Raw genomic sequence first — 24,694 nt, forward strand, 5'->3', positions numbered from 1 at the left:
TCCTTGGAACCAGAGATATGGTTAGTGATCAAACCCCAGAGAACTCTATACAATTGGAAGGAAGTTATTTGTACCAACAGAACCTTAAAAGTCATCTCAGTCATCGGTGTGTGTGTGTATGTGTGTGTATGTGTGTATGTATGTGTGTGTGTATGTGTGTATGTGTGTGTATGTGTGTGTATGTGTGTGTATGTGTGTGTGTGTATGTGTGTGTGTGTATGTGTGTGTATGTGTATGTATGTGTGTGTGTGTGGTGTCCTAACAGCAAGTGTAGTGACCTTCTTCTAGAAGTCCCAGAGAATTGAATACTCAGCTTCTTGGCTGTTGGGAATTCTTGTCCCACGATGCCATGTCACACAAACACAGATGAAAGAGATGACTGACCTCAATTCTTTGTTCTTTTGCTTTTTTCCTTCAGCTGATGTGCAGGGGTCTGTGGGAGACTTTGAACTAAGGCTCTGAGATGCAGAAGTGATCAGGAGGACATGCTCCCCGCCTTCACGGTATTTCTCATGGAGTTCAAGATATCTCCATGGTTCCTGAAATGATGAGTCTGGCTTCCTCACAATAGATTGTTTTTAGACCAGAAGTCTTTCTTTCCATCCATTCCCACCATCCTTCTAATCAGCCAACCATCCATTAGGGTTTTACTCAGCACAGCACGCCATGTTCTGTGACTAAGAGCTAGGGGTTAGAGCTGAATGTATAAGATATTTCACTTAGCTCACCTTCTCTAAAAGTGCTTGAGGCCGAACCTGACAACTTGTGTTTGATCCCCATGACCCGCTGATTTCTGCAAGTTGTTTTGGACTTCCATTGCATATACCGAACCACAACTACACAGACGCAGACACACACACACACACAGCCATACACATAGAGACAGAGATACATACACACAGAGAGACACACACAGACATAGATGCACACACACAAACACACATACACAGAGAGACATGCACACACAGGAACACACACAGAGTAAATAAATAAATGCAATACAAATATATCTTACTGATAAGGAGTCTGTCTACTCTATCAAGAATATAAGATGGAAAGACCCACACAACTAATACATGCATTTAAGAACTGCAGTTTATATTGTGTGGGATGGAGGCTGGTGGGACACACGGAAGAGAAATACAGTAGGCTTCAGGGAAACACTTGAAGCCAGATATGGGGATTGATGATGAAAGCTATTCTTTAAGTCCAAATGATGTTTGTCTTGAACCAGAAGATGATTTCAAATCCTAAGTTTCTTTAAAGGGGGTGGGGGATGGGGGGATAGGGCATGCTACTCAGAAAAAGGAGGGGAAATTTATATAGAAGATATAACAAAGATATAAGTCTGGGTAGGTCCCCCACCTCACAAGTACGGGGCACATATTCACACCCCACAAGTCAACTGTCATTTCAATTTCCCTAAAGCCGATCTTTCACTCCGTGGTCCTTTAATCACCAATGACAGCCACAGCCTCCACAGTGACAAGCAGAGAACAGTGAAGCCATATTACTCTGATCTTGTCATCCGAATGCCGGAAAACTTCTAAGGGCCAGTTGCCAAGTTCCTGGGGAATGAGGTTCACACTCCCCGCCAGAGTTCTCGGTGTTTCTCACAGAGCCTCTTCTTCTTACAACCTCCTCTACTGTTCCTTCCAGGCAGCTGGCTTATCAAGTACCACCCTGGACAGGTCACACTGCCGTGAAGACCAGCTGACTTCTATTTTCTTGCTTCCAGTCTTGCTCACTGAAGACCTTTTTTTTTTTTTTTTTTTTTTTTTTTTTAACCAGATCACTCCCCATACCACCTTGGGTATACTGGGGAAATGCTACCCCCAGCTCAGCTCAGACACACACACACAGTGTGGTGACTGAGATCCCTACCTAATGGCATGTTGAGGTACTAACAAGGTGGGTGAGAAGGGCTGTTACTCCAGGAGCTCAGAGCCTGTGCCAAAGGCAGGGGAGATGGTGGCACGGAGGAAGCCAGTGTGATGAGTTACTTCTCTGGTTTTCCTGGTCAATCAAAAGTCGCTGTTTTTTTTTTTCCAAAGTCACGTGGTCAGATGTAGGGTAGGTGACACTAATGTTTCGCTTGCTTATGTGCTCACCATTCATACTTGTATCCGTTATCATATCAAAAACTTTGCTTTTTTTTTCTGCCCGTTTCTGCATGGAGCAAAGGTGCTGGTTTTGCCAGCTCTGTTTACCGCTTTTCACTATGACTTCCCTACAGCGGGAACCTGCAGTGTTTGCTGAGTGCCGGGGAATTGAAATGGGGAGAGCGAGAAGGTGAAAGGTGGGAGGAAGGAAAAGTCATCAGGCCACGGTGGCCTCATTAATTTCGGTCTGAGTGCTTTAGACCCCACTGTTTCCTCCAGGTTACTAAAGCAAATTTATCTGAGCAAACACGCTTGCATATTTGCATTGCTTTGAACCCTAATTTGACATGCAAATAAGCCACTAACTAGACCAGGCTTCAGTGGTGGTGTTTAAACAGAAATCCCCACAGCTCTGGAGAGACCTTGCACACGGGGAAGCTAGAGCTAGCCAGCAGGGCTAACAATGACAACCAGGACACCTAAGGAGTCCCGTGGGTCTCCTTCTCAGACACTTCCTCCCTGTTGTTTCAGAGCCTGCCCCCCCGCCCCCCCCCCCCCCCCAGGCTCAGATTCTGTGAGCTACAGACAACTTGAAAGGGTTCAGGATCCTTGGTCAACTTTCCCCAGCCCCTTAGCTAGAACCCCACCACCACTAGTGACATCCGGTTTTTATTGTCACACTCTTAGTAACAAAGAACTCAGTGCTTTCCAAGTGTGCTCCCGTAGAACACGAGACAAATTCTACTCGTCATCTGCTCCCCACTTAGTGCCAAACCAAACCCCGTTGCCGTCGTCCATGAGGCAGCTCAGTAAATCTTGAATATGTCACGTGGTATGCTTCCATTGACAAACACTGTGGTCATTTACCATCTTCATGCGTTACAGCTTCCCTACTGTCTAACGCCACACTCTTATATTGTCAGTGAGGTCAGGTTTCACTCAAATCTCTAGGCCCACTTTGGCATCATGACTTGCTGGCTACTCCCTGTCAAACAGGCAGGTTTTCACCTTTTTCGGGGCCCCACTCAAATGCTATTCCTTCAGAGAAGCCTGGGTGAGTATACTGACTGGAACAGAACCACCCCCACAACCCCCACTGCACCCTCCGCTGCACCCTCCACTGCACCCTTCCAGACACTACCCTCTTGTCACCCTGTTGTTCAGCATTTTAAAAACAGGTTTCACAACTCGCCCGAATTGTCTGCTGTAATAAAGTACTTGGTTCCATTTCTCTGGTGTTTGATAACTGACAGCATTTTGAGTCTACGCATCCCCTTGTACCTCACATCTGCAAAAGCTGATAAGGAGATCCCAGTGCGCCTTTCTTTGACAGCTGGGCGAGGTGCACACCTGGTCAGCTCTATTAGTACAGAGGAACTCTCCCTTCATTCCTACCACACGACTAACAGAAACTCCAAATCAGCCCACCAGAAAGTTTTAGAATAGAAGTGACCAACCTTCGAATGTCTTAATGGGGAAGGCGTGACATCTGTAAAATCTCTGGCTCGGCTTTTAAGGAGAAGCCTGTCTTTTTCTGAACGATGTCGCAAGGAATTGATGCACTTAACTTATTTAGTGGCTATGTGGCATCTTTCAGTTCTGTTAAATACAAGTTCTGATTTCCTATTACAATAGCCACAGAAACAAACGCCAGCACCCCCTCTTCCAGTCCCAGCAAATAAGGGATCAGTAATCTGAGCACTTCTTTCCGTTCATTCCTTTTGGCTGTGTGGCCATATATCTCCAGTTGGCAGATAAGGAAACAGACACAGGGAGGTAAATAATTTGTCTAGGGCTACATGGCATGTAGCAGAATGGAGATTGGCCTGCAGGTAGAACCAGCTTACACTCCAGAGCTGGCTGCTGCTCTGTCCTGACTGTAGGAAGTCACAGCCACGACCTGTAACCTATATAGCCTATAACCAACTCATCCAGTTCTCCCTCGGCTTCCAAGTGAGGGCTTGACCCCCATTTGCAGATGAGAAAACTGTAACCTCAAAGAGATGGGAGACTCCCTAAACATGGCAAAGGTGCTTGCGTGAAAGCTCCAGGAGGGCTTTGAGAACACAAGATCGGGAGCACAGACGATGATGACCTGTGCTAAGAAGCAAACTATCTAGGCAGCTAGTTGGATAACTAATAGGAAGAATCTGGGGAAATTGCCCGAATCCTATCTCCGAGTGCACATTAATAAGAAATAAGGATCCTTATAATTAACACTTAGTTGTTCAAAGAATAAAATCCCCCTGGCAGTCCCATTGATGTGAGGGAATTGCTTTTCACACGCGTGCGCGCGCGCGCACACACGCGCGCACACACACACACACATTTTTCTTTTACAGTAAAAGTGTTATATGTTAACTACAGGAAAACTAACAATACCTCGAATAACTCATGTTCTCAGAATCCATCTAAAACCCCCATAAAGGACATTTTTACGCAGGTGGAATTGGGTGAAAGACTAGGTCTCAGAGGCATTTCTTGGTTTTAGGTTACCTTTGTGATTCTACCTTGTGGGTGAATCAAGTGACTTGGCTAGCAGCAAGTCACTCGACCTCATTGAGACTGGGTCTTTGAGGGTGATTACTGCATGGAGTAGGCCCCATGAACTTGTGACTTGTGAGAGTTTCCAAGCAAACACCTGTGAGAGCACCCAGCTTGTAGCCGGAGCCATAGCATAACTGCTCATCTTCCTGTCCCACGTCCTTTTCTCTGACTCTGAGGACCACACTCCCATCAGTGAGTGCAGACAGGGAACGCTTCTGCTCTCTTATGGTGGTCATGCTCAACGTAGAGAAGACTCTACGGTTGTAACCCTCAGATATTCCCTAACTGCTTAAAGAGAAATTAGTGTGACAGACAGGAAGAAGATCTGTGTTCATCACACTTGTCTCAGTCCTTTCTCCAGGAAAAATCAAAGGGCGATTTGTTCTTCTCATAGGTGGCTCTTGTTTACAAGGGGGCAAAAGTAGATGTTATGACAAAATGCATTTCTAGGGTTAATTTTTATAAAGAAAAGGATAATAAGAATCAGGATATTATTTGTGAAAATGTGTCTTAGATTGCTGATAGTTGGAAGCAGACCGTAGATTCTCTTGATAAACTTAGTGTTTATCTGTATACACTAAGGAAACAAAACCAAAGTGAATTCATCTCTCTAAATGAAGAGTTAACAGAAGGAAGAATGATTTGGGCACATTATGCTGTGCTAGAACAATGCTCAGAAAAGGATGCCCAGTGATGCTGGGGAGTCAAGAAGGACATTCTGTGTGGGCCTTTGGGATGAGAAATTTTTCCAATATTTCCATACGTGTAGATACCATACTCTGATTTATTCACGTTCTTTATTACCCCTGTTTTTTTTTCTCCCTGTCCCTGTTGTCTTCCATTTTACTTGGGCTGAGTTCTGACAGGAGTCACCCAGCAGGGAGAAGAAAGCAGAGGGAAGACCACGCAGGCAGAAGAGACACTGGGAAAATACGTGCACTTGACACATGAAGCTGTCCTCGAGAAACAAGAAGTAACACGATCATTTAGTGGGCTCGAGTGAATAATGGGTGCTAACATCCACTGAGGACTAACTATGTGCAATAAACTGCTTTAAGCATGGAATTCATTATACAGACACACGGGGACTCAAGAGCTAAGGGCAGAAATAAGTCTCAGAAATGAAAAAGAATCAGGCAGGCAGGGCTACCATCGGAATGTCTTTCTCGCTCTCCATCTACAGACAAGCGTATCCTACTTCTCAGCGCCATACAATAGAATGGCTTCAGCATCTTCTGAGTTTGTAGGTTCCCAAATGTTTAGGGAGGGGATTGACTGGGTGTATTCATTACCCTTGGTTGCTGTGATAAATCGCTTTGATCTGAACTGGCTTAGAGAAGAAAGTTTATTTGGGTTTACAATTCCAGAGGGAGAATCTATCGTGGCAGGTAAGGCATGACAGCAGGTGGGCATGGTGGCAGGAAGCTGAAAGATCAAATTTTTCATTACATGTAGGAGGGGGGTGGGGAGAAAAGGGGGGCAAGGCCTTAAATTCTCATAGCCCAGTCCTCATGTGTAGTGATATTTCATTTGTATTTTAATAGATAAAACTTGCCTGAGGTTCAGAGAGTAAAACATCCATACTGATCATCCTTACAGACCTGGCAGTGGTGACACACACCTTTAATCCTAGTAGCCACTATGGCACACACATTTAATCCCAGTAGCCACAATAGTTTGCCATAGAAACCAGGTGGCAGTGGTCCACGCCTTTAATTCCAGCCTTAGAGAGGAAAATAAGATGGGAGGAGACAGCTCTCACACACAGTCTCATTCTGAGATTCCTGGAGGCAGGATCGCCATTTTGAACTGAGGTAGAGATAAGAGCCAGTAGCTGACTGTTTGGCTTTTCTGACCTTCAGATTGAACCCCAATTTTTGTGTCTAGGATTTTATTAATCATCCTATAATCCATGCTGTATTTCCTCCAGCAAGACTCCACCTCCTAAAGATTTCACAACCTCCCCAGATGCTACCAGCTGGGGCCAAAAGTTTAAATATGTGCACCTAAGGAAGGCATGTCTTATTCAAATCACTATATTAGTCCAAATTAGGTAAACAAATGGTAACCCGAGAAACAAAGCCAATTTTAAGAAGAGGTTGATCTGCCTGTGAGCCTGCTCATGGGAATGGTACAACCTCATAAAACAGGAGCAATGCCTGTAAAGACAACTCTACTGGCCTGGTTCGGGTAGATGATCGGTGATCAATCCTGAGGAGACGGCAGCTGTGGTCATGAAGTGTTTTATCTAGTAAGTTAAAGTACTTTTATAGCTATGAGCAGGCTTTAAAGGATCTGAAGTAGGGAGCGACTCTATGACCAAATCTTCTTTTTAGGAAAATCTCTTCTTTTTAGAGGCTTTCAAGTAAACTTAATGCTCCACTTATGGATGCATTTGTCTTCATTCTCTTTCCAAACACCAGCTCAACGCGAGAGCCAGAGGATATATAGAGAAACAAATTCAAGAAGAGAGGAGGAAGCAGCCGGAAGGAATATGACCAAGAGTCTGGAAGATGGATTAGTAGCGGGCTAGTAAGGGAGAAGCCAAATGCTCATCATTTTCCAGGGGGATGTCGGAGTGAGCAGCTTCTGCGGAGACCAAGTCCTAGAATGGGATGGGATTTGAAGACCCTGGGACCCAAGAATGGCAAGCATGAAACAGGAAATAATAATAATAGTGGCAATAATAATATAATATATTAAATAAGTAAATAGTAATTTTAATAGATAAATTCAAAGGCTTGGATAATATTGCATATAGAATACTCAGCCAGAGGCCCACCCTTCCTTGCATAGTCAAGTGGAAGCACACACTTTGCCCACTGCCCAGTGCCCATCTGCATTTTTCTCTGTGTAGGGACACCAGGCACAGAGGGGCAGTGAAAAGAAGAGTGAGGAATACAGCTAACAACACATAATCAAGTGGAATCCGGATCTGAAAGTATTAGACCGCCATCTCTCACTCTGATGCCCTGTCTTACCAAAGCACTACAAACTAAACAGCTACCCATTTCTAAGCAACAGAGCAGTACCTCTTTTGTTTTGTTCTTTCTTTCTTTGTTTTTGTATTAATTAAATCACTGCTTGGCCTGTTAGCTCTAGCTTCTTATTAGTTGGGTCTTACATCCTAAACTAGCCCATCTCCATTAATCTGTGTATCACCACATGGCTGTGGCTTACCAGCAAGGTTCCAGCTCATCTGTTCCCAGTGGTGGCTACATAGCATGTTCCTGACTCCACCTTCTTTCTCCCAGCATTCAGTTTAGTCTCTTCTCTCCATCCTCTGCCTAGCTCTGTTCTGTCCTGCTATAAGCTCGAGGCAGTTTCTTTACTCATTAACCAATAAAAGCATCACACACACACACACACACACACACACACACACACACACACACGGACTTCCCACATCAGTAGTGGCAACAGTGCATAATTTTAATTCCAGCACTTGAGAAGCAGAGGCAGGTGGATCTCTGAATTTGGGGCTAGCCTGGTCTACAGAGTGAGTCAAGGATACACAGAGAAATACAGTCTCGAAAAACAAAAACAGAAAGGCCAGTCCCTAGATGCTCTGTATCTGCTCCCCACTCCAATCCCCAGAACCTGATAGGGACACACATTTGAGGGCCTACTGCACCTGACCTGTTGACTGACACTGGGGAAGAACAATCTGTGCTTTGGTGACCCTTCTAGGGGCATTCTGGTGCACACTCTAGTCTGAGAACCTCTGCTTTGGTGTGCTCAAAGAAACACTGTCACCTTCAGGCACCCAACACCAGTAGCCAGGTGTCCTACCAAAGGCTGTTGCAGGGTTCCCAAAGCAAAAGAAATTCTCTTCAGATTCTTACATGCTGCTCTTTCATCAGGGTCATAGATGCCACCCAGGGACAGCCCTTGCTGTGGTATCAGCTGCTCTGTGGTGTTAGAAGCACTAATTTGGACAGGATCTGTCTGATTCTTCCTGGAAGCCCAGGTCTCTTTGGCATCCTCTGTGGGCACTTCTAAAACTGCCTACGCTGGGCAGCATTCTATATAGCATGAATTCTAATCATTCTTTTTTTTATTGAGCTCTAATTTTTCTCTGCTCCCCTCCCGACCTTTCCTCTCCCCTTCAACCCTCTCCTAAGGTCCCCATACTGCCAATTTATTCAGGAGATCTTGTCTTTTTCTACTTCCCATGTAGATTAGATATATGTATGTCTCTCTTAGGGTCTTCATTGTTGTCTAGGTTCTTTGAGATTGTGATTTGTAGGCTGGTTTTTCTTTGCTTTATGTTTAAAAACCACTTATGAGTGAGTACATGTAATAAATGTTTTTCTGTATCTGGGTCACCTCACTCAAAATGATGTTTTCTAGCTCCATCCATTTGCCTTCAAAATTCAAGATGTCATTATTTTTTCTGCTGTGCAGTACTCCATTCCTTTTGTAGAGGAGGAGATTGTTCCAGAGAGAATACTAATGAACACACATCAGTACACAAGAGAAAGAAGAGAAGGGTGTTATTATCAGTGGGCGAGTTGGCTTCCAAGTCAGCCTGTTCGTAAGTTTCCTCTCTTCTTCTCCAGCTGAACCTACCTACTTCTCAATCAGATTTTAATTATTTCACAGTTGTATATTAACAAACAGCTTATGAGTACTAGATATTAAGAAAAACCTCTAGTAAGTTCTCACCCCCCACTCTAAACAGAAAATATAATAAAGGAAGGGGAGGAAATTGTGGGGACCATGAATAAAAATGCCTTTAAAAGAGTTTTAATCACACGCCTGGACAAGAAGAGAGTACATCATCAGAATAAAAACCCATACCGGTGGAAGCGGTGAAGGATAACATTTAGGAAGCATCATGGGAAGAGAAACCAAAGGTCCAAGGTATGGCAATAAAAGGCAAAGACTGGGATATCAGAGGATCAGCTCAGGGATACAGCAAGAGGGAAGCGGAAGAAAAGCTAGCAGGCAAAATTTCTCACAGAATTATTATAACAAGAAGGAAAGACAGGAGTTTCTAAGTTAAGAGCAGCTACAAAGTATCCAATACCAAGCCTTGGGTAATGCAGAGAGAAGGCATCCAACAAAGCACGTTATTGTGAAACTTCAGAAAAATTGGACTAAGACCCCCCCCAACCCTAGGAACTTAGAGATAACACAGCACAAAACAGACCTACCGGACAAAAATCAGTCATGCACGAAGGATTAAGAAAGACCAGGGTATGGGCACCATCGGCTCCAGGAATCAATGAGGCACTATTTCGGAAAATGATTTTTTAACCTGAAATCTAATAACCATCCAAGTGTTCAATCAAGCACAAAACTAGAATAAGGTATTTCTAAACATCCCAGAACGATTCGGAAGCCTTGATGCTTGTACATACAGTCCCAGATGCAGGCATACAAGCTTCTTAAAAATGAAGACAACAAAATGAGCATATATGTAAATATATGTGTTAATATATATTTAATTTGTTTATATATATATATATATATATAATTATATATAAAACCAAGGAAGCAGAAAGCTCTGTGTAGAAGATAGCTAATGGAAAATTCCAGCGCCCATAGCCAAGAACCAAACTGATTCATTGAATCCTTAGTAGAACAAGAAGTAGGTGGGAGTCATCAGGAATGAAAGCACTGGGAACACAAAGAGCTGAAGGGACTTAGGAACAGTGTGTTATCCCTGGAAACTTACTAGAAGTGCCTGAGAGATCCTTCTGAAACATTTGGGGGGGGGAGGAGTGAGAGACACATAAAGCTAAACAAATGGAAAAGAGGAAGCACATATCAATTCCAGGAAACTACCATCAGTAGACAGGAAAGAGACCCTAAAGTAATCAATAACAACAGAACAATAAAGTAAGATGAACTAGTGATATACGTCAGGACGAGCTTATTGAGAATCTAAGAAAGGAGAAATAGACATGGGATGTAAGAAGACTACATTTTCAATTACTAGAACAATAACAAAAATGCTCAATCAAGAAATACCAATATAAATTATTATGCTATATTATACTATATTTTATATTATATTAAAATATATACCATAGAGAAAAAACAGCTAAAACAATAGAAATAATTTGTACCATTGGAAGACTAAAATTTGGGGATAGATACTATTTCACATAACTGACTATTTTAAATCATCCACATGGTACTTATATATGAGGTATGTTAATGTGTGTGTGTGTGTGTGTGCATGTGCATGCACACGTGTGAGTGTGCAAATCACTGTATGTCACCGCGGGCATACACATGCCATGGCATACATGTGGATATCAGAAGACAACCTGGAGTGTTGGCTCTCACTTTTCACCTTGCTCAAGACAGGGTGTCTCACATTACATTCAGGTCTTATGTGGGTTCTGGGGGATCCTGTCTTATTACCTATGCTTGCAAAGCAAGTGCTTGTATCCACGGATCCATCCATTTCCTCAGTCCCCCCACATCATTACAAAGAGCAGTCTCTGAAGAAATGAAACTTGAGGGTAAGAAATCCTTCAGACTGCTGGCTGTTTTAAATGTTGGTCTTCTTATAACTAAAGAAATAAGAGACCAAGTTAGATACCGATTTCATGAAACTTTGGAAGAACTACAATATTAAAGACTGCTGAAGTATTCGAGAGGGCTAGGTTTTCCAACAGAAAAGTAGGGCATGAGTTCCTCACAGAAAGTTCTGTGCACCTCGACATTGATTTTGAGTTAAATGTTACACTCAGTTAAATAAGCTGGTGCCTGAAGGACGGAGAGCATTTCTGAAGCCATGAGTGAGGGGAGCTCTGATTGGCAGAAATTGTAGCTAAATTTCATTTACTGGTCGGAAAGTGGTCATTGCTCATCTACCACTGCAGAGATAGTGGCAGGTAAGACTGACACACACTGTGTTCTTAGAAAACTTGGCATCTACCATGACAGGCCTTATCATGTTTAGATAAGTACAAATAACACTGACTGTCCAGCAGCTTATATATTAAAAAGTACTTAAGTACAGTTTGACATTGTGCACTAACTTATTTACAAGCAGGAGCTATGATCTTTAGGGGAGAGCAAGCAATTTTGATTGCTAATTACCTTGTCCGTATTTGGGGTATCTTATACACTTGCCCTTTAAAAGCCACCACCTTATGAACAATATCCCATTTAGCACCCTTCCTGAAGTTATAGACTGATTATTTTTCAAATTTCTATGTAATAACCTAAGACATAAAGTGTTAGGTACCATGTATTCAAATCCTGGGCTCTTCCCATTTAACCGGGCAACTCAATTCTTTATTTTTTTAAAGATATTTAAAATTATTTAATGAAAATGGTGTTTTGCCAGTATGTCTGTATACTACATGTGTGCAGTGCCCCCAAAAGCTAGAGAGGTTGTCAAATCCTCTGGAATTGGAGTAATAGACAACTTTTAGCTACTATGTGGGTGCAGGGAATGGAACCCATGGCCTCTAGAAAAGCGGTCTCTTCTTAACCACGGAGCCATTTTCTTGCTCCCATTCAATTTGTAGTATCAATTTCCTTAGTCTCTTACAGAGCCTTGCCTTATGTTTGCTCCTGTGGGATGCACATCTTTGAATCTGTCCAAGATGCGCCCTTGGCAGAGCATTTCCTCATCCAGATGTTGGACTTTCTCGTGCATCCTGTCTCTCCTTCGTGAACTGGCAGGTTTCTATTGAAAACGATCACACTCTACTACTTTTAACTGTGCTACAGTTTTCCTGATCAGATTAAACCGAACCTTCCACAGAAAAGTCATGTGTGTGGGGGGGGGGAGAGGCAGATGGAGAGAGAGACAGAGACAGAGACAGAGAGAAACACACACACACACACACACACACACACACAGAGAGAGAGAGAGAGAGAGAGAGAGAGAGAGAGAGAGAGAGAGAGGCAGATGGAGAAGGAGAGAGACTAGCAGTGTGTATTTTATACTTAATTCTTTTGTAGAAGAAGGAAAAGAAGGAAATCTGCTTAACAGCCAACACGACAGTGCTTGTAAGTCTCCAGTCAGCTTCAACTAAGGCTCCTCAGTAGGCATTTTTTCAACTGGTGGATTCCTACTAGATGTGTGAACTTCTAAACGCACAGAATTTCCTGTCTGTTTCTGCACTTAGTTTCAAATATAACATACATTAATTTGTACTGAGAAATGTCCTGGGCCCTAAATAATTGAAGGGACATAAAGATTAGTAGCAATTCTATGTTCTTCTCCTCGGGGTCAGCTGTTCAGGATGAAGTGAGTGGGGGTCCTGGTAAAGAGGGGCAGTCTTCCATATGTGAGGGAGAACAAGAACAATTCTATGTTCTTCTCTTTGGGGTCAGCTGTTCAGGATGAAGTGAGTGGGGGGTCCTGGTAAAGAGGGGCAGTCTTCCGTATGTGAGGGAGAACAAGAAGGATCTGAAGAACTTGCACTTTCCTATCGGGTCTAGATCTGGATGCCATCAAAACACACATGTCATATCAAAACATGTATCTCTCCCTGCAATCTTTCTCATAAAATAATCAAGATGTATAGAGAAATGGGATTTGAATTACAGTCATAAGGACAATCAAGCAAAGAAAACTGGTACAGAGATGACACAAAGTGAGATTTTAAAAATAAAATTTTAGCTGGGCAGTCGTGGTGCACACTTTTAATCCCAGCATTTGAGAGGCAGAGGTAGGTGGGTCTCTGTGAGTTCGAGGTCGGCCTGGGCTACAGAGAGAGTTCCAACACAGCCAGGACTACACAGAGAAACCCTGTCTCAAAAAAAAAAAAAGTAAAAGGCAAAGGAGGAGGAGGAGGAGGAGGAAAAGGAGGAGGAAGAGAAGAAGAAGAAGAAGAAGAAGAAGAAGAAGAAGAAGAAGAAGAAGAAGAAGGGAGGATAAAGAAAAAATTTAAATTGCCTATAACAAATATTTTAACTTATATAAAATGTTAGACACAAAAAGAAAAAAGTTGGGATATTTTAAGAGAAATTTGAAAACTACAAGAAGCAAATATAAACATTAAAGGTGAAAAATGTGAGCAAGGATTTCAAAAATTCATATGTGAGATTAACAGTAGGATAAACATACCAGAAGAAAGTACTGGTAAACTTGAAGAAATAGCAGTAGAAATCTGAAATTAAGGCAAAATATTTGGAGAATAAATTAAGGAAGTCTAAGTGATCTGGGTAACAAATCAATCAGTCACTCACAGTTGTATAATTGTTGCCTCGGGGTGAGAAGAGAGACTGAATGGGATAGAATGGCTTTCAAAGGAATCATCAGCATCAGCCTTTCCCAAATTTGAATTTTATGGAAGCCAGACCTTTAGACCAAGAGCTCAGTGCACTCTAGGGGAGTAATTACAAAGAGAAGTGCTCATAGGCACATCATACCAGAATTTCTGAAAACCAGATTGGAGAGGAAAATATTCAAATGGTAAAGACGATCTCATGTTATGTAAGTGAGAAACACCATAAGGTTGACAGCAGGCCCTCCATGGGAAGGCAGCAGATACCACGAGTGTCAATCTAAACCCTCTACTTCAGTGACTTTCAAAAGGGAAAAAATGAACACACTTCGATAAATAAAAATGGAGACTCGTTGTTGTTAGCAGAATGACAATATGAGCTCAGTATCCTTTATCTGCAATTCTTTTTTTTTTCCAAGCCAAACTGTATCCAGCTTTATTAAAGACACTTTCCATAAACAATCATGGTTTTCCAGGTAGAACATGGGCAGACAATCAGTAACAGTATACAAGAACTTCCAAACTCCCTTCTTGTACCGACTACCAAAATCAGAAAGCCACTATAAAACCTGGTGAGTCTTCATTGGATGCTCTGCAAAGGGGGAGGAGTTTAGAGTGAGGGCTGACATTTCACATAGAGGATGTTGTTTCACAACTCTTCACAAGCTGACCCTGACTTTCAGGAAATGAAATGAAAATGGCAGAATTATCAATCTGCAGATCCACAATCTTCTATAAAAGGAACCGCTGCGCTTTTGAGGACACTCAATGATATCACTGCAAAGTCCAGATTGCCCAACAGACTGGCAAAACCAATTTTGGGGATCAGGTTCCAACAGGTCTCTGGTCTTAAGGGAGTTAAGTCTATGTTGATGGTACAGGGGGAGGAGGATATAAAAATGGACTGAGTTTTCCCACACATGTCAACATGTCCCCAGGACGCCTCTCCTGGGAGCCAAGAGGAGTCTTTCAAAATTATCAGGGAAAGATGTTTTTCATCATGAACCATCATTCATCCAGCTTGGGAGACACTGCTAGTGACACATGTTCCTCCCCACCCAAAACAATGAAGTGTTCTGTGTGCTAACAACATAGCTTAAAAAAAAAAAAAAGTAAAACAAAATTCTGCATTTTTATAAAACTTGATGAAAAATAGTATTTCAAACTGTACAGTCACCAGAAGTACACAGTTATCAAAAACGCACACATTTCACTTGGCGTCTCCAGCACCTTCAGCTTTTTGTGCCTGGTCTGTTTTGGCGTCTCCATTCTCTGCAGGATTATTGGCATCCTTACCAGCATCGGCCTTTCCCTTCTTCCCCTTGGGTACCTTCTCTCCCTTCTTTGCGGGGGCCTTTTTAGGCTTGGGCTCTGGCTTTGGAGGAGCAGGTTTAGCAGACAACCTTGCCGATCTTCTCTGTGGCTCGTTCTTCACCTTGGCTTTATCTCCTTTAGTATCCTCTTCAGCCTTTCTTTTGGACATGGCGGCGGCGGGGGTGGGGGGGGAGTGGGGGGGGGGACGTCGGCGCTGAACGCGGGGCTGCAGTGGTGCGAGGCTCGGGTCCGTCCGGGGGTCGTTCTCGCTGCTTCTTCACACTGATCCTATCTGCAATTCTTGAGGCAAGAAAACTTCCGTTTTTGAAGCTTCCAAGTTTTGCAGTGTTTTGCGTGGACTTTTACCAGTCAGTTATTCCTAATCTGAAAATTTGAAATTCTCTAAAATCCAAAACCTCTGGAAGATGATTTTATGCTCACGTTTTTGAATTTTGTAATATTACAGATTTTCCAGGTTCTTCAGGTGGAGGAAAATGATGCTAGAGGGAGACACATTAGAAACGCACGCACACACACGCACACACACGCACACACATGCACGCACACACACGCACACACACATGCACACACATACACACATGCGCACACACATGCACGCACACACACACACGCACGCACACATGCACACACAAATGCACACACGAACGACCAACACACACACACACACACATGCACACACACACATACACACACACAAATGCACACACGGACGACCAACAAGCACGCACGCACACATACACATACACACTTTTCTAAAGGTCTATTGACACCTTAAAGGCAAACTAATGAGAACATGTTAGAAATTCTCTAACAGAAAAGGAAAACACGGGACAACAGAACAAGACGAGGGGTTATAGAAACGGAGTTATAGAACTCTGCCATCACTCAGTAGCTGTGTGAGCATCATATCAGTGGAAAGGAGATCCCATATACAAGGTGCAGAAGTAATTTCTATAGCAAGTTGTAAAAATTAACACAAAAGCATGGACAAACTCAGTAAAGAGGATAAGACGAAATACTAAAAGAGTTCTGAGCGACTTAATGGAAATAAGACAGGAAGCCATGAAAGAGCAAAGACACCCCAGAGAACAAGTATTAAGAGATCTGAATCAATCGCTACCTTAAATGCATTAAATGTAAATGGAAAAGATTTCATATTGGATGTAAATAACAAATGACAGAAGAACAGATTTCTGACTGGATAATGAGGCGAGACCAAATTTACCTCATTAAGAAATGTTCTTTAACTGGGTGGTGGTGGTGCACATCTTTAATCCCGGCACTCGGGAGGCAGAGGCAGGCAGATCTCTGTGAGTTCGAGGCCAGCCTGGTCTACAATAGCTAATTCCAGGACAGGCTTCAAAGAAACACAGAGAAACCCTGTCTCAAAAAACCAAAACAAAAATAGTACTTTAAATATAAAGACATAGACACATTCAAAGTAAAGAATAAAAGAAAGCTATATAGTACACACCTAAAAGTAGTACCTCAACACTATACAACTGTCCAACAAAGTGGACACAAGGCAAACATTGCTGCCAGACATGGACAGACCTCTTGCATTGATCACTTCACTTAGAAAGCATCCTTCACTAGGAAGACACAACAGCCTTGACCCATGAGCAAAGTCTAGATTCAGTGATGCCGGAGTTCAGGTGACTGCTCCCAGGTAAACGTTGCAAGATGAAGTGAGAACTGTAAACTGTGTTTGTGACTGCAACTCGCCCTTCCTTGTTCATTAAGCCGAGAGAATGTATATGAATCCCTAACTCTGTTTCCCCTATGTGTTTCCAAGAAGCAGACATACCAGTACTTACATATTCAATACACATTTAATACTCGGTGTGTGTGAACGTACAGGGCATCTTTTGTATAATTACCCTTGTCAGTTGCTAGGAGGCAGTGAGCAATGAACACAGCCCCTTATGTTCACAACTTTCACAGACTAGTGGAGAATGCAGTCAATCCATTATGTTACACTCTGATGTGCATGCAGCAATTGGAGGTCGTAGAGAAGCATTCTGGGGAGGAGGCTTTAGGAAAGCGACTCTCTGTTGGTTCAACAAACTGGAGAGTATTACTGTGTATTAAAATTGACTTTCTAAGAATCTCCCTGTGTGATAAGTAGATGTGTTAGCCTCTCTGGGTCTCAGCTTTCTCACGTATCAAAGAGGAGACAGGGAGTCTGTGTTCCTGTTTCTCTGGATTCTGCTATGTTATGATATGTCAACTGTGGCACAGAGGGAGCCATCTCTCTCGAGTTTCCCTGCTGCATATCATTATGACGGGCTTGTGAACAAATATAGATTTGACGGACAGAACATACGCCATCTGCACATTTGAGGAAAAGGATTCGTGGAAATTGAGCTCATATAATGGAACCCTGTAGGATTTTGCACATTATATGAGATATAATGCAATGGTGTGAAGTTAAATATGGAATTTGTGGAGAGCTCTTCATTAACCATTTCAATGCTGGAAACCTATCTACACATGATTGGGACGAGATAGGGCCATTACACAGAGGAACAGGCATTTGCATTGTAAGAATAAAAAAAATTATTTCTTCATTCAAATCTCCTGATTTCCATCCAATGAATGGCTTTCTTGGCAAACAATGGCACCCAGAATGTTCATTAAGAGAGAGCCTGGCAGCTTGCGCTGAATTCTTTTCAACTGTTTAGTGCACTGCAATCCAATTAAATGATACAGGGAAGACATTAAAAACACCACAGAGGACTGCAGAGAATGCTGGCTGCAGGGAACAGCTGAGGTAGAGGTCCTGGGTCCCACGTTCAAACCCAAGCTCCTCTGGCTTTTGATGCCATGAGAACATTTCACTGGTCTTAGTCTTCCACACTGTGAAAGTAAGAGAGTAGTTGGCTACCAGTGTCAAGTCAATCCCAATCCCTCCAAACTCAGTGTGCAAAGTGACACAGTTTTAAATCAAGGTTAGTCCAGCCACCCTCGAAGAAAGTACTAGACAAGGCAGGAAAATATTCTAGGCCAAACGCATGAGGCCCTTGGGATGGCATGAACCAACCCAAGGAGAGCACATAACGTGGTGTTAAGTGACCTATCAGCAGGGAGGAGAAGGTGAGATGGCGTTTAATCCTCAGCTCTAGGGGCAGATAAGGCCCTGATTTGTGACCTTTGCTCATTTCTGTATTGTAAGTGATTCTAGCACAGCTGGTTCCAGCCAATCAGCAACAGGATGCTGAATGTGGAGCTGGGAAGGGAGTTGCAGCCATATGCCCCTGGGCAGCCTGCCCACCAGCTACACGTGGGAGAGGAGCGTAAGAGCACAGAGAGCAGACGTCAGACAACAAGGACGCTGTGCATTTGGGGATGTTAACTACCTTTGTCTTCTATGTCATTTACTTCTATGTAGTTTCATATAATTTTGGTTTCAGTAACGTCTGTTCGGCAACAGGCTTGTAAAAAATTCTTAATGATGTAACTGTTTGACTCTTAGATGTAAGCCGCCTGGGTTTAACATAATGTCAGTGAGGGTTCACTGAAGGCTTTCCTGAAGCAGCTGGGCTCAGGGATGAGGCTAGGGGCAGGGAAATGAATGCCTGACAGTGCCTAAGAAAGCAGGTTCTTAAAGAGGCAGGATTGCTGCTCTGCCATCTCCCCTGAACCACTAGCTCTTCCAAGGAGCCCAAAAGACAGTGAAAGTGTTCTCAACCAATCACCGTCCTTCCAGCTTCTGGCTCTCGTCGAATCAGATGCCTTTCCCTGTATTCCCTTGTCACTTACTGTGTCTGGATCTAGAATCTTCCACACAGCACAGCGTTTTGTTTTATTTACTTTCCCCACTAGTTTCGAAGCCACTTGAGGGCAAAGCCTGTAAGGAACCTTATCTCCAACACGTGACTGACATAAAGCATTCACAGATAGTTCTGGAGTGCAGGAATCACTACTGGAACTTGTTTCTATCTGGCCTGTGATAGGCCTCAGTAGGGAATTTTCTATCTACTCCGTTTGTCGAATGTGATAAGGGTATCAGGACTTTGGAGGAGACAGCTTTGTGTTGAAATCCGAACATCCTGATGCTGGGACTCAGGCAGGGCAACTCAGTGTCACCAAACTCCATCTAAAAAGGGAATAACAATGTCCAATTCATTGAATTGTGACGGGGCCGATAAGAGGACACAGGCCAAGTGCCTTGCAATGGCAGTTAACATCAATTGAGTGTTTAGACTGCACAGATTACTTCCATACCATGTAAGCATCAACTCATTTGATCCCAAAATCATTGGCAATACCTGCCATCATTCCCATTTGACAGGAACAAAAAAGAGCCATAAATATCTTATAATTTTACCAAAAATTATAGATACTTTATATGGGACAGAGCTGGGATTCTGATCCAGATTTTCTGGCTCCAGGGAACAAGCTCCTGCATTTGATCAAAGTGCTATCGCTCGGGATTAGAGAGATGGCCCTGCACTTAAAAGCTCTTGCTGCTCTACAGAGTTTGGCTTCTACCATTCATTTTGGGTCGCCCACAACAACCCGCAACTCCAGCTTCAGGGATTTGACATTTTTTTTTCCCCACTGACATCTGACCTTACATGGAGGCACACACATACACATGTACACAAAAATTTTAAAAATGTTCATATACATATATACTTACATGTATTTATAAACACATATACATATATACTTTCATGCATATATGTGTATGCATATGAATACACATACACACATATACACACATACATACATATATATATACATATACATATATATATATACAGTACACACACATATATGCACATTTCTCTCTGATCCACCCTCCTCCTAGCAGGCCTATAGTTGTGGTACCCATACCCTTGGACCCTCACTGCAGTTGATGGCAAATTTCAGAGGTCAAACCTTCTTTCCTATGTGGAAACTTCAGCATTCCTTATAGTCATCTAGAGTCTATGGGTCCTTATACAGAGTTCTTCTGAAACTTGGTGTAGTATTTTCTCAGTCAAGGCATGAAAATTTAATTATCACTTCTCAATGGTTTCCAAAAATATTTGGGGCAACTTCAATGGTAAATTCATAATGAGACAATATAAAGAAAGAAAATTAGTACTGGAGATATGTGACTATAAACTGGCTATATAGTTGAGCAGGAGGGTGTATGCTTGTAATCCTACTAGGGCATGCTGAGACAAAAGTATCCTGTGTTCAAGTTCAGCCTAAACTCCATAGTAATACTGTGCCTTAATTAACTAACTTCAAAAATGGAAGAAACAATTCATAACAGGTATTTGTATACATGTATGTATATATGGGTTAATGTATATGTAGATCACACTCAATCAAAACAATTACCTAACCTTTTAATGACATATATCTTTCAGTTTCCTGGCAACCAATACCAACAATAAGGTGGGTATAATACCTGTGTTGAAAAGCCTCACCAATAACTTTATAAAAGAAAAACTTGGGATCCTTATGGACCCTTTTATCAATGAAATTTCAGGGACCAGAGAGAGAGAAAGAGAGGGAGGGAGGGAAGAAGGGAGGGAGGGAAGGAAGGAAGGAAGGAAGGAAGGAAGGAAGGAAGGAAAACACAGCTTCAGATGTGCAGGGGAGGTTTCTGATCATCCTTTAAGGAAGGTGACTGGATTTGAGGAAAGCCAACATAAAGTCCAGGGAACCAGCGGAACTGTAAATCTGGAGCACGCTGCCCAGTCCACCCTTGCTTCAAAGTAGGAGCATAAAGAAGGACTTGCCTTCACTTCCTTTCCTCCCAGACTCCCCTCCTTACTTTCCTCCTGTGTGATGAATATTTTTTGAGGGAGCAGAGAAAGAAAATCAAGTACTTTTTCTGCCCTTGCCGTTGAACCATTCATTCTGCAGTAACGCCCAGATTTGGATAATGCAATCACGCACAGTGCGCTGAAATGAAATTATAGGACCGGCCTCGCCTGGAGTTTCTCTGAAGAAGTGGGTCCATGCTGAAAATTACTTGCTGCCCTTTGCAATGGTGGCAGTTAAATAACTCAACAAGAGGTCCCTCAGAGAAAATCAATACACACCAAATTGCAAAAATGTGGATGCAATTTGTGGGGAAAGTGGATTTGATGTGGGTCTGTGCCGGCTGCCAGCATGGAGTCACTTCTCAAGGTGGATTAAAACATGTTGCAGCTCCCATTCCCAGGGTGAGGCTGGTCCCTTCTTGGCTCTACAGACCCTGCTTCCCAAGGGCTTCAAACAAGTCATCTTGTGAGCTTAACCTTGCTCTAGAGTGCAGGACCAGTTCTACCCTGAAGTGGATCCTGGTGCGGCTCCTGTCCCACTTGACTTTGAATTCCAAGTTTCCCAGCTCAGAGGGAGACATCCTGCACGGTGAATCAAGTCCTCGAGTTTCACCCCAGGCCCCCACTCTGAGAACAGGACCCTTTTGGGCTCCTCATTCCATATCTTGTTGAAGAAACCAAACCAAACCAACCAACAACCAACCAAATAAAGAAACAAAAACCCTACCTGGCAATCGAGGAAAAAAAATTCTGCTTGCTACTATTTTCCTACTAATGGCATGTGCTGTTGGAAATGGCCTTTGAAAAATGTCAATGACATTTGGCATTCTGTACATTGTATTTAGAGAACACTATGGCTTCCAGACGGCCTTGAATAAGTGGAATTTCCCCCGTGGTACAAACTCAGCTAATGGAAGCTCACTCTGTTCATTCTTTACAGTCAGCTAAGTCCCCGGTAATCCAAGGCATCGCCACAGCTATTTGTACCAACTGTGCTATCTTCCAAGAAAGCTGGTCCCTGAGCTGTCATCAGGGTTTAGCTTAAGGACACCTGCTAAGCCATCCCCTTCCTGAAGCCGCTCTTCTCCTGCACCATTTCTGTCATGACACCAGCTTCCTGATCTCAAGCAATAAAAATTTTATTTACTTACTTGTATCTCAGTTTCTTGTCTGACTTTCCTCCAATAGTATAAATCACAGGAGGATAGGGAACTTAATAACAGCTATATTTCTAGGAACTGGCACGGTATCTAGGTCATGACAGGTCGAAAATATTTGAGAAATGAATATATTAGTGATTAAGTAAAGAATATTCTAGATCCATCCTCTCAGTGGACCTATCTAATGACTGGCAGTTGCCACTTTATGGAATCCATTGTTTGTGACAGGATCTTCCTCTGCAGCTCATGCTAGCCTAGACCTTCCTGCCTAGCCCAGGATAAGCTCAAACTCAGTTCTCTTGCCTTAGCTCCTGAGTACTGAGGTGGCAGGCATGAGGCACAAGAGCAGGCTGAAACCTGTGGCCTTAATGGGACTGTCTTATTAGACGTTAGATATTGATGGCAAAGCTTAGCTCTCAGGTAGCGTCATCTGCATCACTTCCCCAGGCTTCGGGAGTTCACAGAAACCCTTTTATTACAGTGCAATATTGTGACAAAATCCAAAGGATAGAACTGATAATAACGGCTCTACTTTGCTTGGTTGCGGAACGTGAAGACACAGCCTGAAGTGCTTCTTAGGTATTTGGGATTCTGGGTTGGAAATCTGAGGTTCACCAGTTGTTGCCTCCGTCCTCCTGCCTGCCTTCTAGCCTGGGCTTTCCTTTGCAGGCACCAAATCCACTTCCACATGTCCTTATTTCCCTCTCCCGCTGCGTTTCAACACTGCAATTAGTGGCTCAGTGAGGGTCCCACCGCATCGCAGAACACACCGCGACCCTGGCTTGGAACAGTCGGTTGCTAAATTTGATGGTAAGCCAGTGACAAATCCCTCGACCGATCCATTACAAATTTTGCCAGACATCGAGTGCCAAGAAAGCAGGACAGATTTCTGTGAGAGGAATTTTTAACAGATGGGATCATTCAAATCGGTTTTATTAGTGTCTTAAAAATGCATCTCATGCACCCACAGTGAGGCTGGGAAGGACACTGACAAAATCTGAAGTTGAAATTAATCTGGAAAAGCATATGCTGTACAGATTCTCAGTGTCAGGGAAGGCCTCTCTAATTACTGCTCTGTTCCCAACACAAAGAGGCCACATCGTGAACCTGCCCTGAAGTGGGGTCTCAATAACCCTAGAAAGCTAATGTGTCCAGGAGGCTTCTGAGATTCTGAAACTAACCGTGAATTTAAAGACTTGTTTCTCTTAAAACATGGTGGTAGGCTTATGAGACAAAAGATAAACAAACAAACAAACAATTTGCTAGTCACTAGAGAGCATAGGAGAAACCAACTGGCCACAATGGAGGAGACCTAAACTCCTTCTCACAACCTATGAGGTCTCCGTTATGCTTCCAAAACTGAGCCTGGATCCTTACTTTCTCCTAATAGCCCATCACAGGGACCAATGCTTCTATGTCTGTGCTTGTAAGGCTTTAAAAAAAATTAATTATTAATTTTGGTTTATCAAGCAGGGTTTCTCTGTAGTTGTGGAGTCTATTCTGGAACTTACTCTATAGACCAGGCTGGTCTCAAACTCACAGAGATCCACCTGCCTCTCTCTCCTGAGTGTTGGAATTAAAGGCATGCAACCATCACTGCCCGGACATAAGATTTTTATTAATTGTAATGCAAATGTACAACTTAAGTTCTACAGAGTTCTGGAGCTGGGGATAGTGCAGTCGGTAAGGCGCTTTTCACACAAGCATGATGCTGTTCAGCACCCATCAAAATCCAAGCACAGAATTGCTCTATAACCCTGGTGAACTTCCAGGTCAGTGAGAGATCCCATCTCAAAATATACAGTGGGGAGTGAGAGAAGACACCCAGACTTTATCATAGAGGCAGAAAGGAGAGGTGAACAATACAGAGTCTGTCTCTCTCTCCATTTCTTTTATTTGTTTATTTTTTGTGGGTGGTATGTATTGAATCCTGTGCCTTGTGCCTACTGAGCTAATATTCCATCACCGATCTCCATCCAATATCCCCCACACCAGTGCTCAAGGATTTGAGATGACAATATTAGAGTGTAGAAAAAAACTAAGCAGTGATAGTATCTGTTGATCTCATGTTAAAATGATAACTTGCTGGATACATGTGTTGTAATGGTTAATTCTGATCATCGACCTAGTTGGATTAAGAAATACCTAGGAAGAATGGATGAAGAAAGTATGGAATATATACATATTAGAGTATTACTCAGCAGTAAAAAACAAGGACTTCTTGAATTTTGCATACAAATGGATGGAAATAGAAAACACTATCCTGAGTGAGGTAAGCCAGACCCAAAAAGAGGAACATGGGATATACTCACTCATATTTGGTTTCTAGCCATAAATAAAGGACATTGAGCTTATAATTCATGTTCCTAGAGAAGCTAAATAAGGTGAATCCAAAGACAAACACATAGGCATCCTCAGGAATATTAACCTTCATCAGGCGATGAAAGGAGACAGAGACAGAGACCCACACGGGAGCACCGGACAGAAATCTCAAGGTCCAAATCAGGAGCAGAAGGAGACGGAGCATGAGCAAGGAACTCAGGACCACAAGGGGTGCACCCACACACTAAGACAAT

General features: G+C 42.9%; 2 protein-coding genes across 3 annotated transcripts in view; both read right to left on the reverse strand.

Annotated features, from left to right (window-relative positions):
• Positions 1-24,694, reverse strand: part of Dab1 (DAB adaptor protein 1) — a 1,107,419-nt gene that overhangs the window by 454,970 nt on the left and 627,755 nt on the right. The window lies entirely within an intron of this gene.
• On the reverse strand, positions 14,445-15,338 carry LOC121448323 (non-histone chromosomal protein HMG-17-like). Its single transcript, XM_041652240.1, has one exon. The coding sequence runs from the start codon at positions 15,336-15,338 to the stop codon at positions 15,066-15,068; it is 273 nt and encodes a 90-aa protein (XP_041508174.1). The 3' UTR covers positions 14,445-15,065.

The sequence above is a fragment of the Microtus oregoni genome, unplaced genomic scaffold (genome assembly GCF_018167655.1).
Source record: "Microtus oregoni isolate MIOR12 unplaced genomic scaffold, Mior012 000005F_ref0000423, whole genome shotgun sequence".
NCBI lineage: Eukaryota > Metazoa > Chordata > Mammalia > Rodentia > Cricetidae > Microtus > Microtus oregoni.

Bases quoted from the DNA above. Each gene is read 5' to 3' on its own strand.
- LOC121448323 (XM_041652240.1), bottom strand. From the start codon at position 15,338: ATGTCCAAAAGAAAGGCTGAAGAGGATACTAAAGGAGATAAAGCCAAG.